The following is a 23,835-nucleotide window of genomic DNA, read 5'->3' as shown; positions in this document are numbered from 1 at the left end:
TTTCAGAAAAATTCTCATTTGTATCTTGGAGAATCATTGACGTTTACCTGGTAGTCATTTTTAAAATTATTTTTAAAAGCTATTACAAAACCTGAGCGTTTTGTAAAAAACTAGGTTTCTTTCCATAATGGCAGCAGATGAAACTCGAAACAGGATCCAAATATACCCTAAAGAGTTAAACATTTTGGGGCCTATGCTGCCTGCAGAAATGAACATACTACCAACCCCTCAGAAAAACCATCAGCCTCATTTTTGTCAGGAGCACCGCAGCAGCCAGGGGCTCCCCTGGGGCCGTGACCACAGGGACTGCCCTTGTTTTGAGTAATATTTGTATTACAACTGATTGGTTTGCTGTATGATTTGTGCAGTATGTCTTTATTTAAAAACTGTATTTTAATTGGCAATACTGTGTTTCTCATAGCTTCCGAAAGCCTGGAATGGAAGTGAGGTGGTGAGGAGGGCAGGATGAAGAATAGTCTTGAATTTGAATTTACATTGGGAAGGGAAGGAATAGAGTTAAGCGCCCCTATCTGTTAAGCTAATGCATTTTTCCTGATACTTGTGTCCACTTTTTAACTGCTCTTTCAGGACATGTCTTTGCCAGTTCCCACTGTCGCTGACATGTTTTTTATGTGATATTTTGCCTGGTCATTTGAATAATTTTCTATGTGGATGAAAATACCACATATTGTTGGAGGGGAAAAAAAAACACACACTCTTTTGATCTTTCACTCTCACCTCTTGATTTAAACGTTGGAATGAGGAATACCATTGGGAAATTGTTTTCTCAAGCGTTCAGCGACCTACTCCCTGAAGCTGCATAAAATAGCTTATTTATTTGTGTATTTCTAATTTACTTACTGAGTCATTTACAGCACAAATCACAGATACTTTATATATGTGATAGTTTTTGCATTTAGATTGGAACAGCATGGCTGTGTGTCACAGGTTAAGTATCATATGGTGAAGTGTAAAACAGGATGTGTCACTGAAATACCAGTTAATCTGTTTTTCCCAGACCTATAATGTGTTTGAGAATATAATGCTCTTTTGTTAAAGTAATTCCCTGTAAGAATTTAAAAAGGATATAAGATTTTTGTTTCCATGTAGACTGTTCAGCTGGCATCTTGCCATGTTATTAAATACGGATTAGAAATAGCATTGAGGTATTTAAACATAATTCTTGTAACAGGATAAATAGCTAATAGCATTTGGTTTGCTGCTTGTGTGCTTGTGACCTGGTAATGTTCCCATTAACACAAACACAGACAGCATGAACTCTGTAGGCAGAATTCACAGGAGAAGGAAATTCAGTTTTTGAACTAGTTGGTATAAGATTAAAGCCAGTGATCTGTAACTGGGCAGCGTTTCCCAGCTCTGACTTTCACCTGTGTTCAGTTAAAAGGCTCTCAGTTTTTTAGACTACTGACAGGTTTTTGAAAGTAATCTTGAAACTTATAATTAAAGAATGGATAAGGATTAAGGGGAGTGATCTTTTTGAGGGCTGTGTACTTTTATTAATTAGCTGGCAAGCGGACGATGGCATTCCCTCTCCTCACTTCAGGGGGAGTAGAGTGGGGGCACCTCTGCAGTCATTCCCCTTTGCCTCTGCTTAAAACCTTCTGTTCTGAATAAGCCACTTGATTTTTTTTTTTTTCTTACAAGCAATGGAGGTTTTGTCACATCTCCTATTAAAATAAAATGGCTTCCACTTTGGAGGAGTGGCAATGATTACTTACATTGCTTTGAAAAGTTTTGGTCATTTAGCGTGAGTAATACACATATAATTCATTATCATGGTGTACTAAAAAGTAAACAAATAGCAACAACTGAAAGTAATGCTATTTTAAGTGAGACATAAAAGAATTATAATTCATGCAATATAACAATTACTTCTGTAGGAGGGTGATATTCCTAAATTGGGCAAGATTAATTTAAACCCTACTAAATTGTAGCTGAAGTTCTTCAGTTTTTGCTAGCCACAAGTTAATTTTCCTATTTATTTTTACATTTAATTTTCCTTGCCTTGCCTCTGTTCTCCTTGCCGTGCACAGTTCCTGGAAGCTTGCTTGTCACCATCATCTCAGTAAGCCTTGTAAAGTAAGACATAAATAAGTAACAATGCATTGATAATTATGATAGGATAAAGTACTATTTGTCTAAATAATTTTCCAAGCTGTTTTAGGAAAAAAGTAAACTGTCACAAAGGGTTATTGTATTCATGTATTGTTGCTGGGGGGTAGGCATCTAAAAATCAGTAGAAAAGATGTTTACTTTGCTTTAAAGCGTTTAGTACCTGGCAAGAAAAGGCTGTGCATGATTGCTGTGCTATGACCTGGAGATGGAAACCTGGGAAAATATGAATTTTGCCCAGCTCTCTGCCAGGTCTTGCTGGCCCCCCTCCCTCGGTGCCTGGCCACACGAGCTGTGGCGTGGAAAGCACCACAGGCCACTTCCCAGGTGGGCTTTCCTGAACGGCAGGAGCATGAGACAAAGATCTCCCCTCAAAGCTGAAGCAGCCTCAGGGAAACCTTTTTCTGATACCCTTCAAATGCTGGTGTTGCCACAGTAGCATCCAATTTCCCTTTCCCCCTCCCTGCGGCGCGGTGTGAGAGGATCTGTGTGTGCAAGGACAGCTCTGCTTGCGATGGCAAGGTGTTATTACTCAAACTATTTATTAATAATGTAAGCAAATTTTCATTGAGCTCATGAAGTAGTGGATTCCTGGTTGCTGATTGCTTTTGCATTGTTACCACATACTTACTGTGCTGTGGATGGCAGGTAGCTAGAAGCAAGTATCCTCTATGTTTAATTAGTTACCTTCCCATCATGAGAGGCACCAATGGTTTCGCTCTGAAACCAGGCTCAGCACTGTCTCAGGTTTTGCTAAATACTGCAGCTACCAGAGTGGCCTTATTTGCAGTCCTGGTATAGGTAGCTGTAAGATATCTGATAAAATAAACCTGTAATTTGCATTTTTCCTTTGTAATTTAATTTGATTTTAGGAATTTTTTTAAGAGCACATGTTGACTGCCTTTAACTGCCCTGTGGAGAGCCATAGCTGTAGTTGAAAATATCTGTGACAACATGAAGGGCCTGGCTCAAGGCTAGCAGTAGCAGTGTGTGTAAAATCGCAGAATTGGTTTACTTTTCTCTTTTGTAAGAGTGCATACGCACATAAATTTAATCTTTAATCTCTTTAATGTAAATAAGAGTGAATATTAGTAAAACCATAGCCTCTATAAATGTATTACAAGACATTGCATATTTTAGTTTTCACCTGTACTCTCTTGTGTTTTGTTAACTTCACAGAATTAACATTTAATGGTTCATTTATTTATACTCTTTGGCAGAACTGGAAGGGCAGGGTGCAGGCAGACTCACTGCTCAGTAGAAGTACTGGGCAGACTGTGATATCAAAATCAAAAGTAAATGGATATTTCATCTAAGTAACAGGAGTGAGTTTGGGCCTTTTGTTTCTCATTTTTTATGAAGTAACTGTACAAAGGTAGGAAGTTTATTGCCACAAAGTTGCTTCTTAATGAAGGAAAATTTCTTCCTATGCATTGAAAGTATTTAATTATTTACTAAGTAATTAACTTAATTTCAGCAATAATTACTTACCCAGCAGACCGTGAGTAAGTAAATAACTCAGTGAAAGTTAGAATAAAGGAGGCTTTCTGTGCTCTGAAATGGCTGCTGGCATGTAGGGGAGAGAGAGAACTGAAACTGTAGGAAATTACAGCTTCAGACTTCTTTCCCTTTCTGTCATCTAGAGAGGATTAGAATTTCCAGATGTATACAACCCTTTAAGCTGTGACCATTGCTTACTACATAAAAACAGGGTGAAGGGAAACATCTCATAAAGAAACTCCAACACACTGTTAATCCCTTAATGTGAACTGGGGACCAAGAGTATTCAAAGAACCATTTCTAGCAAAGAGCCTTACTGAACATATGAATTATGAAATCTAATAAAACAGAATAACCATTGTAAGTTAATGCAAACACTGCATGAAAGAAAGTATAGTATAATTTCAGAAACCTAACAGAATGAGAAAAGCCTTAATAATGAAATTGTTAGATGTTATGAAATGCTAATAGGTGGCTGGGCTGGGAGACAAAAATCTTGCCCAAGCTTCAGATGTTAAAATGTGAGGTAGCAAGGGTTTCATGGTGGTGGAGCTCTGCAGGTGGGATCTCAACTGGAACTCGCATTCAGTGCCAGAAGAGTCCTGCTCCATGACAGAGACCATCTTTTATTACCAATAATAACAGCTAGATAACTAATAATGATATGACCACTAATGTACAGCTGCATTATTAAAAACACAGTAGACGGGTATATCTAAATTGTTGTCCTGGTTGTAGGTAGACTCGACCTTTAGCCTACTGCTTATAGTCCGTGGTCACACTAAAACCAGTTTACCGGTGTTCTGTGGTGAGTCAAAGCTGTGCAGGTGAAAAGTTAATTCCTTTTACCACTTTGCACCTACACTTGTTTCCTTTCATTCTCTTTCCCTTGGTATCTCTTTTTGGCCTAGCTTTGGCTAAAAGCCTGAATCTATGCAGCATTTTATAAAAAGACTTCCAAAATCCTTTTTCATTCCCACATCCCCACTTAATGATCTACATATAAGTTTTCTGCTTTTTTTTTTTAAGTTAGGAGCATTTTTTTTTGTTCTGTATTTGTACGGTATTTAATTTATAGTGCCTGGACTCTGCTATAAAGGTCTACATTTCCCTGTCTCCATGAGGAAAAAAGGAAAGCTGGGCTAAGAAATACTCCTGTCTGAGGATCTCAGCCACACTATTTCCGTAGGTCTGTATTTGCATCAGTTTGGCAGCTGCTCTGTGCCCTGGACCTCCACATCCTGACAGCACTTTAAGGCAGGACTCCTAAGAAACCATCTTTGTAGCCTGTTTTGTGGATGGGCATTGACATCGGATGAGTACAGACAACTGCTGATGGGTTTCAGTGGTTGATCTGGCTCTTTGTCAAGAGGATTGACTACGTGCATGCTGTGTGCCCCAGCAGCGGCCAGCCCCAAGCACCCAGAGCAGCCTCCTGCTGTCTGGTCCAGGCACTCAGCGACTTAGACCTGTCTGAAAGTTAACACTCCTTATCACCAGCCTTTTGGTGGCTCATAATCTGCCAGGTATGCTCATCTTTGAAGCAACATCCCACTCTCTGATGGTATTGCTTTTACAGGAAGGAGCCTTTCTCCCTATCCGTTGCTGCTGCTATTCTGCTAGATGGCATTGTGGTACCATGTATACCTATACCTTGTTTTGATGATTATCCACTATCATGCTAGCTGGTGGCTGAGATACCTCCTGGGCCCTCCATTAGGCCTGAGCTGCTTGGATGTCCTTGCTGTCTGAGGGTATGCTGCTGCTGCAGCAATCCTGGGTTGTGTTTAGATCCTATAGCTGCCTCAAGACTTGTGTCCCATTGCAGCTCAGACTCTGTTGCTTTTTGCCAATGTTGTGTGAGGCTATTGTGCTGAGCAGAGTGTTTTTTCGGTTGCCATCCCTGGGATCCTTGCATTGCTCCTGATATTCTGTAAGTTGGGAAGTTGTAGCTGGCCAGTGGATGAATACTGGCCCATACTAGCATGTGTCCATCCCTAGCCGTAAACATGCATCAAACATACAGTGGCAGCAGTCAGATTTGCAGTGATTTGCTCAAGCCACTTTAAATAATGCCATTTTGTGCTGACTGCTCTTCTGGTCTTCCTCAGAAGAGGATAACCTCTGACACCATTTACTTTTTTCTGTCTGGCTAATTTTAACACATGGACTTTTCATTGCCAACAGCATCCTACCCTGTCTGGTCTCTGGCTGGAGCTCGCTGTCGGAGATACCATATCCATCATCTATTTCATTTTCCAAGGAATCATTCAGTTATTTTAGAGAGTAAACTCTGTTTGGGATAGCTGCTGTTGTTTACTGATCAGTACTTTTCCCTTCCATCATTGCCCCGCAGTGTGCTACACATATTATCTTTCCTTTGGACACATTCAGTGGCATGGAATACAAAAGTACAGCACTTGCCATCGTTTTGTCCTTAGAGTGATGTCCATGTCATGTGCAAAGGAACCTTCCAGTGCAGAATAAGTCCAAAGTCCTTTCTGAAGGGATCAAATCTCATCTTGAGGCAAAATGGGTTTTTTTCCTCTTGTGCTGTCACATATGCATGCACATATTGATACACCTGCTAATCCTACTGGAAACCTTGTTCAAAACCTCATGCTGTGCTGGTTAGGAACCCTTCTAGTTGTCAGCTAGAGACATTCATGGCCAGTTTGTACCTGTTTGGTTTTGTTTCAGTATCACCCCCAACTATCAGGGAAAAAAATATACTTGCACTGAGTAATCATATCTTCCCTCAATCTTTGCTTTCCAAATTTAAACAAGAACAGGTTTTCCTCCCTCTGTTTTAAAATACATTCCCCATTTTCATCGTCATCTTAGTAGCGCTTGACTGAGTTTGATTTAATCTTTCATGAAGGCAGAGGACCAGATTTTTGCAGAGACCTCTTCAGGACCATGTGCAATGTCTTGTGCTGTGGCTTGAATGCTGCGCTGCCTCCACTGAAGTGCCAGCTTTAATGTAACCTGAGGCAACACCACCTTTTCCCTACAGCTCCATCAGGCAGTTGGGTCAGACACACTGGGAATAATGCACTCCAGTCTTTTTTTCAGCAGTTATCTCTAGCTGATAAGTAGTTCCCAAGGGTGGGATTCGGCTCACTTACATTAGGTGCCTAAACTGTATAGGGCTATTTAGTGCTGTACTTGGAGAAAGCAGCACTACCAGAGAGCGTGTCATCCCAAGTGGGTGGCTGAGACAGGCAAGATGATGAATCCTCAAGGAGTGTCTCTCCCCCCACCCTAACCAGAGACCTGTTTTTTTTTTTCCTGGGTGACTCTATACGAAGTCCCTTCCAGCTTTAGTGTGTAACGTAACAGTTTGTAACCATTTCTATAACTTTGCCATTATCCTAGCACTCAGGGTTATCAGTTTGTGGGGAATTCAGTCTGTTCCAAAAAGCACTGGTTGTTCTCCCTCTGTTCCTGCCTTCTGGGTTGCAGGCTCCATCTTCAGGTCTAGTTGTTATCATTAGATAATTCTCCAGCATCTCTCTGACTGAAACTTGCCCTTGTGTTTTGCTGAAATGCCAGACAGGACCTCCAAGGCTTTCTCCTGGACCAGTGAGTGTTTTCATTTGTGTAAGGGGGAGGAAGAGAACAGGAAAGCCAGCATACTCAGTGATTTTGAACCACTTCCAGCTGGCACTCTAGAAGACACGTGCTTTTTTGTTAATCACATTCTGTTCTGTGCAGTGGGACACTCTGCACTGCTGCCTTTCCCTGTAGCACATGGCCTATATGGAAAGGCCTTCATGTTTCTGTAAGAAAACCAGGCTCTTCCCCCCAGGGTAGTAGCAGGTCACGGTCAAGCCAAGTACACACGAATTGAGTTGTTGCTTCCTCCTCCAGGTTTCCTTCCTGCAGTTCTGCCTGCACCTGTCTTCAGGTTTTGTGCATTTTGCTAATCTGGGCACTTACCCTTTTTGACACACCCTCTTCCCAAAGTGCCTCCATTTGCAGACTGGATCACTGAGATGTAAAGTCAACTGATGCTTTCCTTTGTCATTTCTCCTCCCCTACTGAGTGCACAGGACTTATAATGAAAGTCTGCTTTATTCTGACAACAAAATTAAATCCACTTGAGCCAACGGTAACTGGCTGCATTTCAGGTTGTCATTCAAGAGGGTATTTAGCAGATACAAAACTTAAAGGAACCATCTTTCTATTTGCAGTTGGTGAGCCAACTTGCTTGTTTAAAAGTTACAGGCACGCCTAAATGCACTGACTGATTGTGTCTTGAAAGAGAGGTAGGAGAAAGGGCAGAAAGTGGAAGACAAACAGAGGCTCCAGCATCCATTTTTCAGCCAACCATCCAGATTACTAGTTTTGCACACCCTGTAAGATCTATTGCAACACATTGGCGTGGTTTAGTTTGGATGGGTGGTCATGGGGATCCTTTCAGTCTTGCACTGAATGATCTCACTGCTGAGACTGTATCTTGAACCACTCAAAACTACATGCTCAAGGAGGGGTGTATAGAGTGAGAACTTGTCTAGATGTAGCTGAAAGCTGCAGCTGGGATAGTCTTTGCAGCCCTAACTTGGTCCTTCTTATGTAGGGGGTGGTGGGCAGAGAAGGGGTTCGTTCATGCTTGGGTGGAAAAGGGCCATGCTTCCTACAGGGGTGGAGTTCAACATGGACACTCTTCTGATCAAAAACTCAATTACTAGAAGCTGTTTGCGTTGGAAGAAGAGCACTCATGGTTTGTCCTCAGTTACATTTGAGTCAGCAGGGGCAGGCTTCCAGTTTCAAGCAGGAAAAAGGGGCCTTACAAGTGATATTGTAGGAGAGGATGGTGAAAGTCAAACCACCCCTTCATTCTTTAGAGAAAACATGTTGGTATACTTTCTCCCACCTTCTCCTGCATGCTTTTTTGTCTTAGCACCTTAAAACATTTATCTTAAAACTTAGCCTGGAAGTACAATTTCAACACCTCAAGTACTCTCAAGAGAGCTGTTAGCAAGAAGCAAGGCGTCTTGCTGCAGAGGTGGGTCCGAGGCAGAACCTTTCATGATGAGATGTGCTGGCATCTGAGGCTGCCACTGCTCATCACTCCAAGAGCAGAAATCAAGATTTCCATTTCAAGCCCAGTAGGTGGCATCAAAAGAGTTCTCTACAATTCAGCATTTGCATGTTCATGCACTAGCCCTAGGCCACAAAATGAACACAGTGCTTAAAGAAAATTCCACGTAATCTGTCTCTTCCTTGCAAAAAGTTTTGGTTTGAACATGATCTGACCCAAATAACGTGCCTGTGGTGCTTCTGTGCCTAGCACAGAATATCATACATTATTAAGTACATTATAGTTGCCTTCAGTGAACCAAAATGACTTGTAACTATATTTTTATTGCATTCATAACAGAAGTAATACTGCCAATTTTGGGGTTTTTTTCAGTGTTGTGATACTATGGGAATATGCATGAATACTGTAGCAGGCATCAAGAATGTAAACCACACTTTGTATCCTGAAGGAGTAGATGCTTTTTTTTAAAAAAATGAAAACAGTATATCAGTCACAGCACACTAACAACATGCTTGTGTCTAAAAAATAGACATTTTCTAGTGTAACTGCAGTCAAACCTATGTGCTTCTCAAAACCTATTGCCAAGGCTGAAGGAGGTCTTTGTGCCGGTGAGTGTATGGGAGCGCAGTCATACCACTTCCCTCTGTCTTTCTGCCTGTGATTTCAAAAAAATGTTCTTAAAAAAAACCCAACTAGGGCACTTCATGGTAAACCAGAGGGCAGTGGGATTTCCTTTTAGCAGTGAGGAGAGGGGAGGCATTGGGAGCTCCCCTCCCCTTTCTTCTTTGCCACCACAGCGGTGCAGTGGAAGCAGAGCTGTCTACCACAGGGGCCTTTCTTGCATTGCCACTACGTGTGCAGAGCCAGTGGCAGCTACTCAGCAGCTACTGCTGTCAGGCTGGCATTGCAGGGCTTAGTTCAGAGCAAGAGTTGGTGCTAGGAGTGCAATGGGCTCAGTTAATCCATGCCAGTGCAGGATTCTGGAAGGAATTAAAGCTGTTGGTCTTGAAAATTGCACTCAGCCTTGAAGTTGCTTCCCACAGGTGGGCCAAGCTTGCAAACTCCTTGTAGTTTTTCAGGCTGTTTGCTGTGGTTCCTGTTTTTTGACAGGAGATCAAATGAGTTGTGGAAAAAGGAGAGTGGAGTTGTTGGTGTGGTACGAGAAGGAAGAGCACACAAAATCTGCCTGATAGCTGAGGATCGAATAAGGAAGCTTGGAGGAAAAGTCTCAGTTCAGCCTGAGACAGCTAGGTCAGCAGAACAGGCAGGGGCAGATCCATGATGCTGGTCCCAGCCCAGCTGGACGGTTCATTGTCTCCCAGTAGACAGTGGTTCTACTTCATGCTGGGTAAAGCTGCCTCTTAGCCAGCATAAATGTGGGAAAAGAGGTAACTTAGCTCCCTCGTGTCAAAGAAAGAAAATGGAATTGGAGTTCAGCTTTTGGAAAAAAAAAAAAGTTACGCTCATTTTTCTCCTTTTTATTGTAGCTTCAAAGGGATTATAAAATTATATGAAAACAAATAAAAAAGCCTTCTCTGCTCCTTCTGAACTGTTTCTTCTGTGCTTAACCTTCAAAAGGAAACAGAAAGTCCAGGAAAAACAAATTCCACTCATCACGATTTTGAAGGCACAGAACATTTGAGGTCAATAGAAGAGCCTTCAAAAACCTGTTTCCCAAGATGTTTGGACAGAAACAGTTACTAAACAAATTCTTACAACAGCTCCAGGAGCAGAGCTGCTCCAGCTCAGGGAGGGCCCAAACTACTGGCTTAAGAATGACAGTGTGTGACTCCTGGGTAAAGTCACTATAATTATCCTCTTGCTATGGATGAGGATGTGGAGGCAAGCGACCAATTCAAAACCACACAGAAAAGCAAAGCTGCTGAATCAAGGTGGCAGCAGCAGCTCCAGAAACTGAATATAGTTCTTTTGGGACCCTCTTTAATATCTTGTGCATAAAGTCTTGCTGCCTAGTGAAATTATCCTAAGGCATGGTGGTAGTCCTACTTGTGAGCTTAAGCAGTAGTAGAAAGAAGGTTGTGGAGAGCTTTTCCCTTTCCCAGCATCTTTGAGTAAGACCCAGAACAACAACAACAAAAAAGACTGAGGAGAGTGTGGAACAGTGGAAACTGAATGAAAACAGAGAGCATAGGCTAATAATCCCATTAGGTAATGACACATGATTATGGAGAGCTGTCATAAGTCGATACTGTCACAATATATGATCGCTGCCTAGGGCTCTGAATTGAAAGATTCTATGCACGGCCTGATATTTTTCTTCTCTGCAGCAATGGCTGTCTTAATTGTTTGATTAATGAGCTCATTAAATCCCAGTATTACTACAGAAAGCATATTGACCTCCTGACCAATCACAATTAAAAAGTAAATGCCACTTATTCAAGACACTAGTTAGCCATCTATTTAAGCAGCAGAAGAGCATAAAAAACCAGCTTTGTGTTTTGAAGATTTGGGCCACTTCACCCACAAGATCTGGGTTAAGAGAATGTCACAACAGTTGCAGGCTGAGCATTGCCACATTACCTATAATTACAGCAGCATTTGCCTGGTTAGTAAGATTATAACCAGTCTGGAAACACAATCCTGCATTGAATCAACAGCAGGAGACTCCGGCTGACTTCACCGGAGTTAAGATTTCACCCTGAATCATCACTGAGCACAACAGTGAGGAAGTGTAATTAAATTCCATGTGTGTACCAAGCACAGCCCAAAGTTCCACATCCATGAGTAGTGCTGTGGAGAAAAACTCAGGAAGTTTTGCTCCCAGGCTGCAATGCCCCTAGCTGCTCTATCTTCTGTGGGTATTAATATGGGACAGGTGAGTCTTTTCTGGTTCTCTCACTGCTGCATCGTGTCCCCCCAAGGTAAGACATTGGCACAGGGTCTCACTTCTGTAGAAAGGTCACTCTTGCTTTTTTGGGAGGTACGTTATTGCATGATGATGGAGTAGTTCAGCTATTGTTGCGTTGCTCGATACACAGCTATAAAGCTATTTCAGTGTCCCAGCTCATGATTTTTGAGTGGCTGGTGTCATCATGGCAGACCCTCGGTTTGGAAACTTGAACAAACACCTTTGGCATCTGTCACTGATGCTTTTATGTCCAGTAGCTCCCCAGATTATGAGCTGAGTTAGGAGAAAAGAGTTGTCTCCTATAAGCCAAAATGCAAGTTGATGTATCTGAAGGCATTTCAACTAGCTGTATTCACCCTGTTTTCTGCAACAGGCCAACATATCCACATTCTGGGCTTTCAGAAAAGGTTGTAGGAAACTGTAGCTTCTCTGAGATGCCAGGTCAAACTGTGTCAAGGTCTGAATCAGATTTGGTGTTCAAGGTCTCGCAATCACTTCAGACTGCTGGTCTCTGTTATAGTAGGGAAAGGTTTAATCACTGCTGGTGCTATTGTGTGGGCTACTGTAATTTGCCTCCAGCTCTGCAGAACTGAAGGAACCCTGGAGATATCACCACCATCCCTCGTGTGGCAAGTCTAGAGGTTTGTCCTCCCTTCACCTCTCACTCAGAGCACAAGTCCCTGGAGACTAAATGGCTTTCAGCTTCCTAAAGCTCGATGTGGTTCACCAGCTTCCCAGTACTTCAATGGCTGCTGCCTCCTTCACTGTAGGATCTCAGCAGCCAAGGCTTTTGACTGAGTAATTCCCGAAGATCTGCCTGTTGTTCTCAGTCCAGGCACAGCCTAGACTAGAGGACAGGGACCAGTCTTAGATGTCGGGATGTACTACAGAGCTTGGATAGCATGGACTTTTTAAATAGATTTATATTAATAAAGCGCACCAATGATTTCACAAGGAAACTGTTGAGATTTCCTCCTTAGCCTGTAAGATTTCTTCCCTGACTTAGATTAATGGTTGAAATTCCTCTGTAAAAAACTCTTTAAGACACCAAAGCACAGATTGGTACCATGTTGGGCTGCTGTCCCCTCAGTGTCCTGCTCAAGAGGTTTCCCTGAGTGTACTGCTATCTTAGCTGTGTTCTGTGCAATGCAAGTAACACGGTCTCTAGTGAAGTGCTGCAGTGTTTGTGTGAGGACAGCGGGCTGGGAAGTGGTTGCAGCAGCACCTCCACTGCCAGAGAGCAAGGGGCAGCTGGAAAGGAGCTGGTGGGAGCCGACTCATCACCAGATGTACCTGCCTGCCTCCTCCAGACATGGCACATCTGACACGATGTCCCCTGGCTGCTGCTTCCCCCCCCAGTGCAGCCTGGCAGAGGGTGCAGGTACCCATTGCTAGCACTGTCAGGTCATAGTAATATCCTTCACGCCCCTTTTCCCTTGCAGAGTGGGTAAAACCTGACATAAGAGGCAGGATGAGACAAAGTGGTGGTGTCATATATGTAGATCTATTTTAAGCACATGCTAACAGCGTTTGTACTTTCGTTTTTAGGAAATACACAGTAGTTTTCTGTCTTCTTGTTGCTGTAAACTGGACAGCACTGGAAAGCAGTGAGTAGGAGGAAAAATACAATGGTAGCTTTTGACCAGCTTTCATTTTTGCCACCTACGAAACAAGACATTTCTAACACAGCAGTCCAGCTGTTGTAGCATTTCTAAAAGTTTTCACCCCCTGGCAGTGTTTAAGGCAATAGGCTGTTCTGGTTTTCACTACCAAGAAAGCCAGTGGTTGTCGCAGTACCAGAGGCAGAAAGCAGCAGACAGTTATCCGAGGAGAATCCTTTGGGTTGATAGGGAGAATAAGACGGTTTATCAAGCCGCCAGGAGCGTCCCTCCTCATGCATTCCTCGAGCTCTGTGGCAGAAACCTGCCTGCTCCAGTCCAGGGGCGCATTTCCAGACATAGAGCTCTTTGTGAAGGTGAGCATTGTAAAACAATCCAATGGCAATCTTTGTTTACGGAGAACTTTTTACTATATTTGAGATTCATTTGATAGCATTGAGGAAGGTGAAAGAGCAAGTAGAACTGGTTTCATTAATGTGTGTTGTTTGGTTATAAGGTCTGCAAATCTTAATGAACTAACCTATTAAATAAGTAAATGATACACCTGGTTTTTTACTTCTGCACCCTTACATTTAATCTAAGCTTTAAAAGTGCGCTTTAGGAGAATCATATGAAGGGCTTAAAAATTAGACTTCTGGTCTCTTCCAATAACGTTGCATAAAGCCTAACTTAACCAATAGCAACTATGCAAGACTTCGCCTCATTTTAACAAAGCCTCTTAACAAAATGCAATACAAAGTACGAGAGCAACACATCTGTGGCCACACATACGGTGAGTTGCACCTCTTGTGCTTCACACTGACACCTGACGATTCATTTAGCCAAAAAGGAAAGATCATCATTACAGGGGCATACAGAAAGAGGCTACATGACTTGGATATGGCCACACTTCAGGCTTAAAAGTGGAAGACTTGGGTCTATAACGAGGAGGGATTAGCCAGGGAGACGTGGCATTTGTGCTCCATTAGTCCTCAGTTCAGCAAACCACAGAGCCATGGATGCGTTCAGCAGAAGCAAGGCTACCGCCAAACTTAACCTGCTTCTCTGGGACCCGCACAGTTGTTTAGTTTGAAAAAATTATTTGATTTATTCTGTTTATTCCCTGAAGTGCTTTAGATGTTACATCTCAATTTATGCTGGTAAATCTTTCTCTATTTGTTTCCTGTGATCATAAACTGATTTAATTTGTTTTAATCTTGCAGTGACTTAGGTAGATTTATGTTCATATAGGCAAATGAGGTAGAGACTATTTCCTTTGGAAGGACTACTGTGATTTCAATGTTGTTTTCTAACTTATGGCAATATTCATTATGCATTTTAATGAAAAACTGCATCTCCAAGATTACACGATTCTTCATCATATCTATGTGCATGTTTGGAGAAGGTTATAAGGAAACTTTGCATGAAAATATGTATTAGTAGAGATGAGTAACATGTTATACGTACTCGTAGCAGATCTGGTTTTTCTGCTTTCCGATTGCACCTGCTATCAAAATTTGCTATCATCACAGATGTATGTATACTTTTTTTTTTTTTTTTTAATTGTAGGCTGGAAGTGATGGGGAAAGTATTGGAAATTGCCCATTCTCTCAGCGTCTCTTTATGATTCTGTGGTTAAAAGGTGTCATATTTAATGTCACAACCGTGGATTTGAAAAGGTGAGATTGTAACTGGAGTTCTCCTTTTCAGAACATCTTTTCCAAAATGGTGATTTTAAAGAGTGACTCTCTTCTGATAGATTGGAAATGCTCACGGTGGCTTGGCATTACATTAACAGTCTGGATGCATGATCCTCTTTAAGGTTCACTAGTATAAAGTGGACTAACTCCTTTGAAGCAGTTGAGTTTTTAATCTGTTTTGCAGTAGTTCTCTGTAACGTAACACATATGTTTTTTGGGTTTTTTTAAGCATTTCAGAGCACATTCAGATACAGGCTATTGAATTCTTACACCACCAGTGTGAAGCAGCTGGCTAAGTTTTATTTTGTAAGAAAGATGTAGAGCAACTTGGCTATTTTAAAGATGAAATATTCATTGCAACTGAGTGTAGAGATTGCAAATGTGATTCCTGTTGTTACTAACCCCATATCTTTCCTCCCATTAGAAAGCCTGCTGACCTGCAGAACCTTGCCCCAGGAACAAACCCCCCCTTCATGACATTTGACGGCGAAGTGAAAACTGATGTCAATAAGATCGAGGAGTTCTTGGAAGAAAAGCTAGCGCCACCCCGGTACTGTATTCCTGGTGGCTTCTCTTGCCTCATGGCCCTGGATGGGGGTCGGTGATAAAACCCCCTCAGTTTCGGCGGGTCAGGCCCTCTGTGAGGTGCATGTGTTATAGTTGCGTGTGGGAGGCTTGCGGGGGCTGGTCCAGCTGCCGCAGTGGAGCTTGCAGGGAGGGGTAACTTTGACTGGCGTGAAACAGTGCTGACGCCTGGCACCGTGCAGGGGGTGTCCCCAGGGTGTCCCCAAGATGCCAGCTGTGCTCCTCCCACTGCCCTCACCTTTGCTCTGAGTTCACTGCTGTGCCACCACGGTCATTCTCAAGGCACGAAATCCACCCTGCTGCAGCAAGCATGTGCAGAAACCTGCCTGCCACTGCAGAAACCTGACCACTTTTCCTCTGCTTGTGTGTGTTTGAGGTTTCCCTCTTCATGCTGTACAAATAATTACGCTTACTGGGAGCAGGTAGTTGGAAGAAGAAAAGGGCAGTGAAAGCTTCCCACACGGCAGATGTGCTCATTTTGAATGGCCGAGTGGGCCCATGCTGGCGCACACTGGGGTCTGACTTTCAGACTTGTCCTTCCCCACCTGAGCAGCTATTCCCACCTTGCCCCAAATCCCACTGTCCCACCATCAGCAGCATCATGTCCCTCACCCACACACCTTCTTTCCCCTGGGACAGCATCCCCATCCACGGCGCTCCCTTCTCAAGCAGCTGAACCTGACTTAAACTAGGCAAGCAGCTGCTCCCCTCCACTTTTCCCTTCCTGTCTGCTCCTGGCAACAACAGCTACTGGACTGGCTGTTCTCAGCTTGCTGATGCGTGAACGGGCCAGGCGAGGAGGTTGGGAGGAGCAACAGCTAGTGCGAGTAGGGACTTTCCCTCCTCTCCTCCTCCTCACACTCTATGCAGCCTTACCTCCAGTGGAGGAGGCCTGGAAGAGGCACTGAGCTGTTTGGGCAGTGTTTGCAGTGTGAGCAGTCATTTCCCATCTCCCTCAGGAAAACGAGGTCATCCACATGATTTAACTGTGGTTTAAATTTGAACTTGCTAGGTGATTTTTAGTTCAGGATGGTTCCCTTTGAGAGTCCTGTGTGGCCATATATTATGATGCTACAGTGTAAATAATGTAATGAAATAGTTAGTGGAGATGAAAATAAAAGCTAGTCATATAATTTATTTTTGTTTCTTTTAACTCCTCAGGTATCCCAAACTTGCACCAAACCACCCCGAGTCTAACTCTGCAGGAAATGATGTGTTTGCAAAATTCTCTGCGTTCATAAAGAACCCAAGAAAAGATGCTAATGAAAGTATGTGCTGCAGTTCTTTCATCAGCCCTGGTAGTTACTGGAAGAAATTAGAGCTGTACAAGTCTAGTACAATGTGCTGGAGATATCCCATTTACAGCTTAGATTAAACAGTCATTTTCCAGAGCGTAAAGACTGTGGAAATCTGTGCCTATTCACTCTCTTATTTGAGGATTCACAAAGCTAGCTCATGCAGATACCACTGCCAGCATGTGAGCACCAAATCCAGCTCCTCCTCGTTTCTTCAGCTCTCGAGCCTGTAACGCTACACCTTCCCCACAGCTCTGCTAAAAGCACAGCCCACTTGAACTGAGACCTTACCTTTCTACTCTGTTTCTCTGAGTAATGAGGACTCTGGCCCTGTGGCACATCTCTCTAGAGCAGGACCTTCACTACCACCATGCATTAACTCATATCTGTCCTCCAGCTCTCCAGCTTTCCTGTTCCCTTTGCTCTTCCCTTCTCCCCTCTCTGCAGTAGCACACAGGCACCACTAGCCCATGAAAACCCCAGCCAACCTTTGCCAGCCCCTGCTGCCCTGACCCCACTCCTGTGCGCTCAGCTGAAAGCACAGGGCTCATGGGCTGGTTTCCCATACACCCCAAAATGGTGTCCTGGTGGCTTGCTGCTGTCACTTCCAGCCTTGCTGTCATCGCTCCCAGCCTTGCTGTCCTGCCTGTGGGCAGGCACTTGCTCTGTGGCTCCCAAGGACAGAGTCAATGTGAAGTCAGAGCCACTCTGCCGGGCCACTCTGCCAAAGCACACTCTGCAGAAGTGTTTGAGGAGCCATTTCTGGTAACACAGTCCCAGTCTGGTTTTTCTCAGAACCCCCTTTAGCTACTTAGAGCTCTTATCCCAGCATTAAGTTTTAAGCTCAGGATAAAGGAATTGCAGGAGCTGGCATGGCCGGGTGTCTGCGAGCTGGGTTGGTGCCAGGAGACAGGATGCAGGAGTTGCCTTTCTGCTTGGTGTCAGAGAGACCTTGGTACAGGCTTGCATGACCTTTTTATTGTCTTAACCTAGATTTGGAAAAATCTCTGCTTAAAGCCCTGAGGAAGCTGGACAACTATTTAAATAGTCCCTTGCCTGATGAAATTGATGCTTACAGCACTGAGGAGATCACTGTTTCCAGCCGGAAATTCCTGGATGGAGATGAGCTCACCTTAGCAGATTGCAACCTCCTACCAAAGCTCCATATAATCAAGGTTTGCATTTGCTTTTTAGCTTCCTGAAGAGAAGGCTGGCACAGAAGCTCAAGTGCTTTTCTAAAAGGCAGAGGAATCCTTTGTCTATTCTGAGGGCACACAGTAGCTGCGTAGGGATGCTGAATGCTAATGCACGAGGCCATTTCATTACAGCACAGCTAGGCAGATCCTCAAATTGATAACTCTGGAGCTAGCATATCTGGTTTCATATCTGGGCCGTGACTGCCCTCGCCAAGCCTCTCGCAAGTATGGAATGAGTGCTATATTCAGTGCTGTAAGAGAAGTGTTTTCATTTGCATTTCCTATGCAAAGGGCATATGACCATGGACCAATAAGGTTAAATTATTTTGTCCGTGCCAGTTCAAGAAGCCAGCAAAAGCTGAAATTCAAACCTGTCTCTCCAAAATTTTTAATCCAAAACTCTTGCTTTCCTGAATATCACCACTAGCACCAATAACGCTATCAGGGTAGCCACCACCCACTGCCTTCCAGCCAAGGCTGCCAGCCTCTTCTTGCAGGCTGTGGAGCATCCACACACACCAAACAGTCCTGATGAGTGAGATGTCTGGGTGTTGTCACAGCCTGTCCCTGGGCTACTCTGGAAGAGAAATGGCCACACTGGAAATTCATTGGTTTTCAAACAAACAAGGTCACTTCAGAAAGTCCCCTTTTTACTACTGTTTTGTCAGAGGAAGAGTGGGTTGAATTGCTTTCTGACACCTCCACAAGTGAAAACTTTCCCCAGGGATGTCCTGGTTGAACCTATTCCAGAGAGCAGACAGAAAATAAGCCCTTTCCCACACCCACGCAAAGCTTGAGAGGTAGCAAAGGTCAGCAGAGCCAGTACAGGGAGAATCACCTTATGTCAGGTGAATGTCTGAAGGATGATGGAGGATGAACATCACACCATCCTTTCTGGCCAACAGGGAGGGATTAGGTATCAGCCAATAGTTGTTTTCCCTACCTGTTTGAAACTTAGTATTTTAATTGAAGTTTTTCCTTTCTGTTTCAGTGAGAGTATCCAAGTGTGGGCCAGTTTATTACTGTAAGATTATTCTGTTAATTCTGGTTTATGCTAGCTCCTTTGCTGTTTTAAGCTGTATCTCTTCCAGGCGTGGTCTACTGGTCCATGTAGCTCTGCGTAGCTCTAGCAGAATATTTATACCAAATAAATCCTTTTAAGTGGGTTAGCTTGTTAGCTAGCTTTCTTCATGCCGTGTCTTCTCTTTTATTTTGTCTTTCCTTCTCCTTTCCCCCTACGTTGCATATAATGACAGACTTACAGATTGAAAATTAAAAATGTGCATAAAAAGTAGATTTGGGTGGGGTTTTTTGCAGATCATGTGTGTAATGATATTTTTCTTTTTTCTTTTAATAAAAGGTTGTTGCAAAAAAATATAGAAATTTTGATTTTCCACCTGAAATGACAGGGATTTCAAGATACTTGAACAATGCATACGCAAGAGATGAATTTACAAACACTTGTCCTGCTGATCAAGAAATTGAGTATGCATATTTGGATGTTGCAAAGAGAATGAAGTAAACAGAAGATGCCTCCATTCTTTATTGCTCTGGAGATTTAGATGGGCACCAGTCAAGATGGAAAAAAAAAAAAAAAAAGCCAGCATGCATTCTACAGTGTAATTTTAAGTTCTGCTATTGGCCAATCCTTCTTTTATAATGATTGTATAGGATTATTTGCTCATTCTTAAATTATGTACGTATATGTTTGTGTGTCTGTAAGGATGTCTGCATGCATGAATGTCTGTTGTGCACTCCAAGTTAAAGGCATCGGTCAATATTAAAGCATTTGTTGAAGTTAGGGAAACAGTGTAGGTCACACAATTATAGCACTATTACGGACTAGTGACTTATGCTGAATTGCTGGATTTTGAGAAGAAATAGCCCTGCTTCTAACACACATTTAACCTGTCATTATTGCTGCCTCTGACCTCTGTTTCACAGTTGTTGCCAAACTTCACAGCTACTGGGAGGGGTTTTTTTCTCTCTCTCTGCAAGCCTCAGAGGGCCACAAGCCAGCAGCTGGTGCCCATGCAGCACCCTTCTTAACCCAGGAGAGAGGCCAGCCTGTAGGTGGGACCACACCTGATGTCCCAGAAGCCCTCTCCTCTGTGCTAGAGACCTGCAGGGCAGGTCAATGAAGAACATGAACAACTCCTTTTCACATTGCGGGAGTCTTCTTTGGTATTAAAAATAAATAAATAAAAAGCACTCCTGCTTTCTCCTCTCAGGGCTGCATAACCTATCAAACATCCTTCATGGTGCCCCCAAAGAGAGGAACACAGATTGTCACTGGCTTATGGGCTGTCTCATAACAGATATTTGACAAGGGAGGAGGGAGAGACTCGGTTGACACTGTAGATGGAAGAGACGGGTGAACCTCTGTCCCCAGCTACTGATGTAGGATTTCTTTGTCATCCTTCCATGACTCTCATTTGGTTTTGGAAAGCAAAGCGAGAGAGGTCTGAGAAACAACAGTCTTCTGTACTTCCTGCAATCTAAATGCATGAGACGGTTCCTGGTTGAGCTCCAGCATATTGGCTTTCCCAGGGCAGCTGTTAGGACTTCATTGCTGAGAGCTTTAAGCTGATCAGGAACAACATGGACCTACCTCCTGCCTTAGGCAGGGGATGGATTAGATGAACACCTTCAGCCTTGCATGAATCTGTCTTCGAGGCAGTCAGTACTGGTGAGAAACACCCTCTAGCCTGGCATCAGGGAGCGCACTATTAGAGATGTATGGACTACGAAAAGTGACGTCCACAGCTGCTTTCTGCTGAGCAGGCCCTCAGCAAGCACATAGGAGTAGAGGGTGCGATGCTTTAGCTATAAGGTCACCTGGAAGTTTCCTTCTGATGGATTTTGCCTGTGTGTACGAAACAGATGTGAAAATGGTGAAAAATAGCCTTTACAGCACCTATATCCACAAAAAGACTTACAGACTAGTAATTCATCCTTGCCCGTGTCAAACGTAAGCTTGCTTTCTAACAAAGCGTTACTTAATGGTAATAGTCAACATCAGATACATTGTGTCCATGGTGTCTTTGTCTTACACATGACACAGTTCTGATACAAATGTGCTATCACCACAATTATTCTAAGCAATGTTAAATGTGCAGTTTTAGTTTGCTTTTAGAGAGAACAGACATAATACCTTTCACCTCCCACGCTCAACTGTGAACTCTCATATTGGGGTTGATAGCTGAGCAATCACTCATCACATATTACTAACTGTTACTTTGTGTTTTCAAATACATACATATATATATATATAAAATATATATAAAAAGAAATCTATATACTCTTTTCATATGCCTTACAAATTTAAATAGAAAATATACAAATTCGTAAGTAATTTGAACAGTGTTCTGTCTTTATTTCCTTGGTAATGTTCTGGTAAGCTGCATTGCAACAGTGGCCTAGATTTTAAGGAAGGCAAGGCAAAATTTAACCCACCTTTCATTTGTTTTGGAGCAATCATGTATGTTGGAGACCTGCAGTGAGATCTTGGGAGCAATACCTACTGGCTGTGCCCATTGATGGTGAATAAAAAACCCAAAGGGCCAGTGTGTAATCCTTGACCACTGAGCCACCTAGCACAAATTGTCCCACATCCATGCTGGTTTGGGGCTGGCCACATTTGTAACTGTTTAGTCTTGGGGAGATCCACTTGGGATGATCCAAAACATCCAGGGCCTGCCCACACTGCTCGGCAGCACTCGCAGCAATCCAAACGCATAAGATGGCTCCTGGTCCTCTCTTACTTCTCACCATGAATACAGTTACGTATGTTTATCATCAATAAATAACAGAGAGCCTAGGCTATTCTCTGGCCCTGAGAGCAAGTAGCAATGTGTGGTTCACATCCGCACATCTCTTTTCTACCTCCTGGAAACAGGGTGGCCACGCTGGTTGCAAGGAACAGTACCTACCTCCAAATCATGCCTGGACGTTGGTGAGAGCAATGCTCTTTGGCACAGGTTGGCATATTTGTAACAAAGTCTTGAGGTTGGTGAAGATGAATGAAAATGTATGAAAGCACTAGAAGAAACAGAAAAGCAACGGTTAAAAAACCGAACAGGTTAATCACTACAGGGCGTTGTAGAAGTAAATTCATTCAAAGGGCCTGATAGCAAGAAGGCAAAGCACAAACTGAAGCCTCAAGCTAAGGTAAAGAGATGAGGAGGAATAGGAGGGGTGCCATAAAACTTCGTGATAAAGAAAACAATAGAACAGTGGGAAGCAGGAATTTTGCCTTTGACTTAAAGATCCTGACAGATCCCCAGGGCCTATAAAAGGCACATCCAGAAAACAGTTTGTTGTCACCAGCGAAGAACCCAAGAGCTATGTTAGGACCCGACAGCCGGTGGCACTGGCCTGCCACATCACACCCAGACTCTCTGGGTAGGTGTCTGGGTGCGGATAACCCACTGAACAGCAAAAGCAAGTAAAATACATGCAATTTAGAATATGTATCACCCTTTTATTCCATAAGGCCCCACACTGGCTTCCTTTCCCTGGACCCACGGTAACAACCAGCTTGTGGCCTGTCCCCGCCTGCTTTCCAAACCCAAATACAGCACCTGTGTCTGAGTCCCGGGTTGGCTGAAGCTCAGAAGTTGGTGTGCCAGGACTCAGCGGCAGCCCTTCACCATTCATCCTTACCGACTGAAAAGGGCAAAAGCCATATCTGCCTGAAACACCATGTTGCTTTGTGTTATGCCCGTGTTTATGTTTTATAGACATCATGAAAACTTCTTTTTGCCTCCAGGTCATTCATTTATCCTCCCTCGCCCTGTCCTCTTTTTCTAAGCCTTCATCAGAATCACACGCCTGCACTTCCAACACTGTCAGGTGAAGGGGGAAAAAAGCGTCAGACACTCAGCTAACAGAGGTGTGTTTTTTCCTTAAAATCTGACATTGCTTGGAAAGGTATTTGATTAAATGCTTGTGGCCACTGACAGTTTTGAAACCTAATGTTTTGTGGTTTCCTTACTGCTCTTACTCATGAAAAAGAAGTTTATGGCTTCAGCTCTCCACAGTGGACTGTTGGGTGCACATGATGCTACCTAAACCTGCACGTTATGGTTGGTGTTGGCGTATTTCTGGCAATGCAGGGAGGAGATGTGGGTAGAGAAGTCATAGAAATTACTCAGTGGATCAGAAAACTGCAGTCACTTCATTCATCCTGGGATGGGGTGAGCTAAAGTGTTCACACAATCTCACGGTAATGAATCTGTATCTTCTACATATTTTGAGTGTCTGAGTCTGGCCCTTCTTAAAACACATTATTTTAAGAAAATACCTTTGTCCACATTTGAGTTATTCTATTTTTAAAAGACCGTTAAAAGATTTTTTAAAATAATTTACTGGAGAACAGATTAGATGAGATAAAGGGAGAGAGAAAGCAAGTTGTGGTGTTAAGATCATCACCAGCTGTCTGAGTGGCCTTGACATGCAATAAGATGTAATATCTAGACACAGATTTGTAGTGCTTGATCCCATGCCAGGGCAGAGATCATGTTCCATTATTTAAAGGCATATGTGTGGAGACAGAACTACTGATTTCCAAATGCTTATTAGCACAAGTAGTCTTCTGTGAGGTGTTGCTTGTACAAAAAAATGGTTTTATTATAATTTTACAAACAATTTTTTACACGTCCCTTTTAAACACTTACTATATGCAAGGCAAATATGGTCAGGCAGTTACTTTATTAATTGCTCTTCAACTACTTGTGTATAAAATTCTTTAAGGTTTGAAGGTTTCTTTTTCAGCTTCAATATCTTAGCCTTCAGCACAACCCATCAACTTTAAGGTTAAACGCTATTTGCGCTCAATGCAGTATTTCCAAAAGCAAGCTGAAATAGAATCAAATGCAGGGTAACTAACTGTAACATATTTCCCCCAGTGC

General features: G+C 43.0%; 1 protein-coding gene across 3 annotated transcripts in view; it reads left to right on the top strand.

Moving 5' to 3' along the window:
• Positions 1-19,445, top strand: part of CLIC6 (CLIC family member 6) — a 30,276-nt gene extending 10,831 nt beyond the window's left edge. For 2 of the 3 annotated variants that reach the window (XM_086460332.1, XM_086460322.1), the window contains exons 3-7: positions 14,717-14,826; positions 15,272-15,397; positions 16,594-16,700; positions 17,721-17,902; positions 19,284-19,445. In XM_086460332.1, the coding sequence (XP_086316458.1) occupies positions 14,717-14,826; positions 15,272-15,397; positions 16,594-16,700; positions 17,721-17,902; positions 19,284-19,445 (687 nt within the window). Of the gene's footprint in view, positions 1-13,485; positions 13,525-14,716; positions 14,827-15,271; positions 15,398-16,593; positions 16,701-17,720; positions 17,903-19,283 lie in introns of those variants that run through there. The other variant, XM_086460342.1, reaches the window with a different exon arrangement.
• The last annotated feature ends 4,390 nt before the right edge of the window (positions 19,446-23,835 follow it).

Source organism: Leptosomus discolor, chromosome 1, assembly GCF_034619465.1.
Source record: "Leptosomus discolor isolate bLepDis1 chromosome 1, bLepDis1.hap2, whole genome shotgun sequence".
Lineage (NCBI taxonomy): Eukaryota > Metazoa > Chordata > Aves > Leptosomiformes > Leptosomidae > Leptosomus > Leptosomus discolor.
Note: the sequence above shows the minus strand (reverse complement) of the source record. Positions and strands in the feature narration are given on the sequence as shown.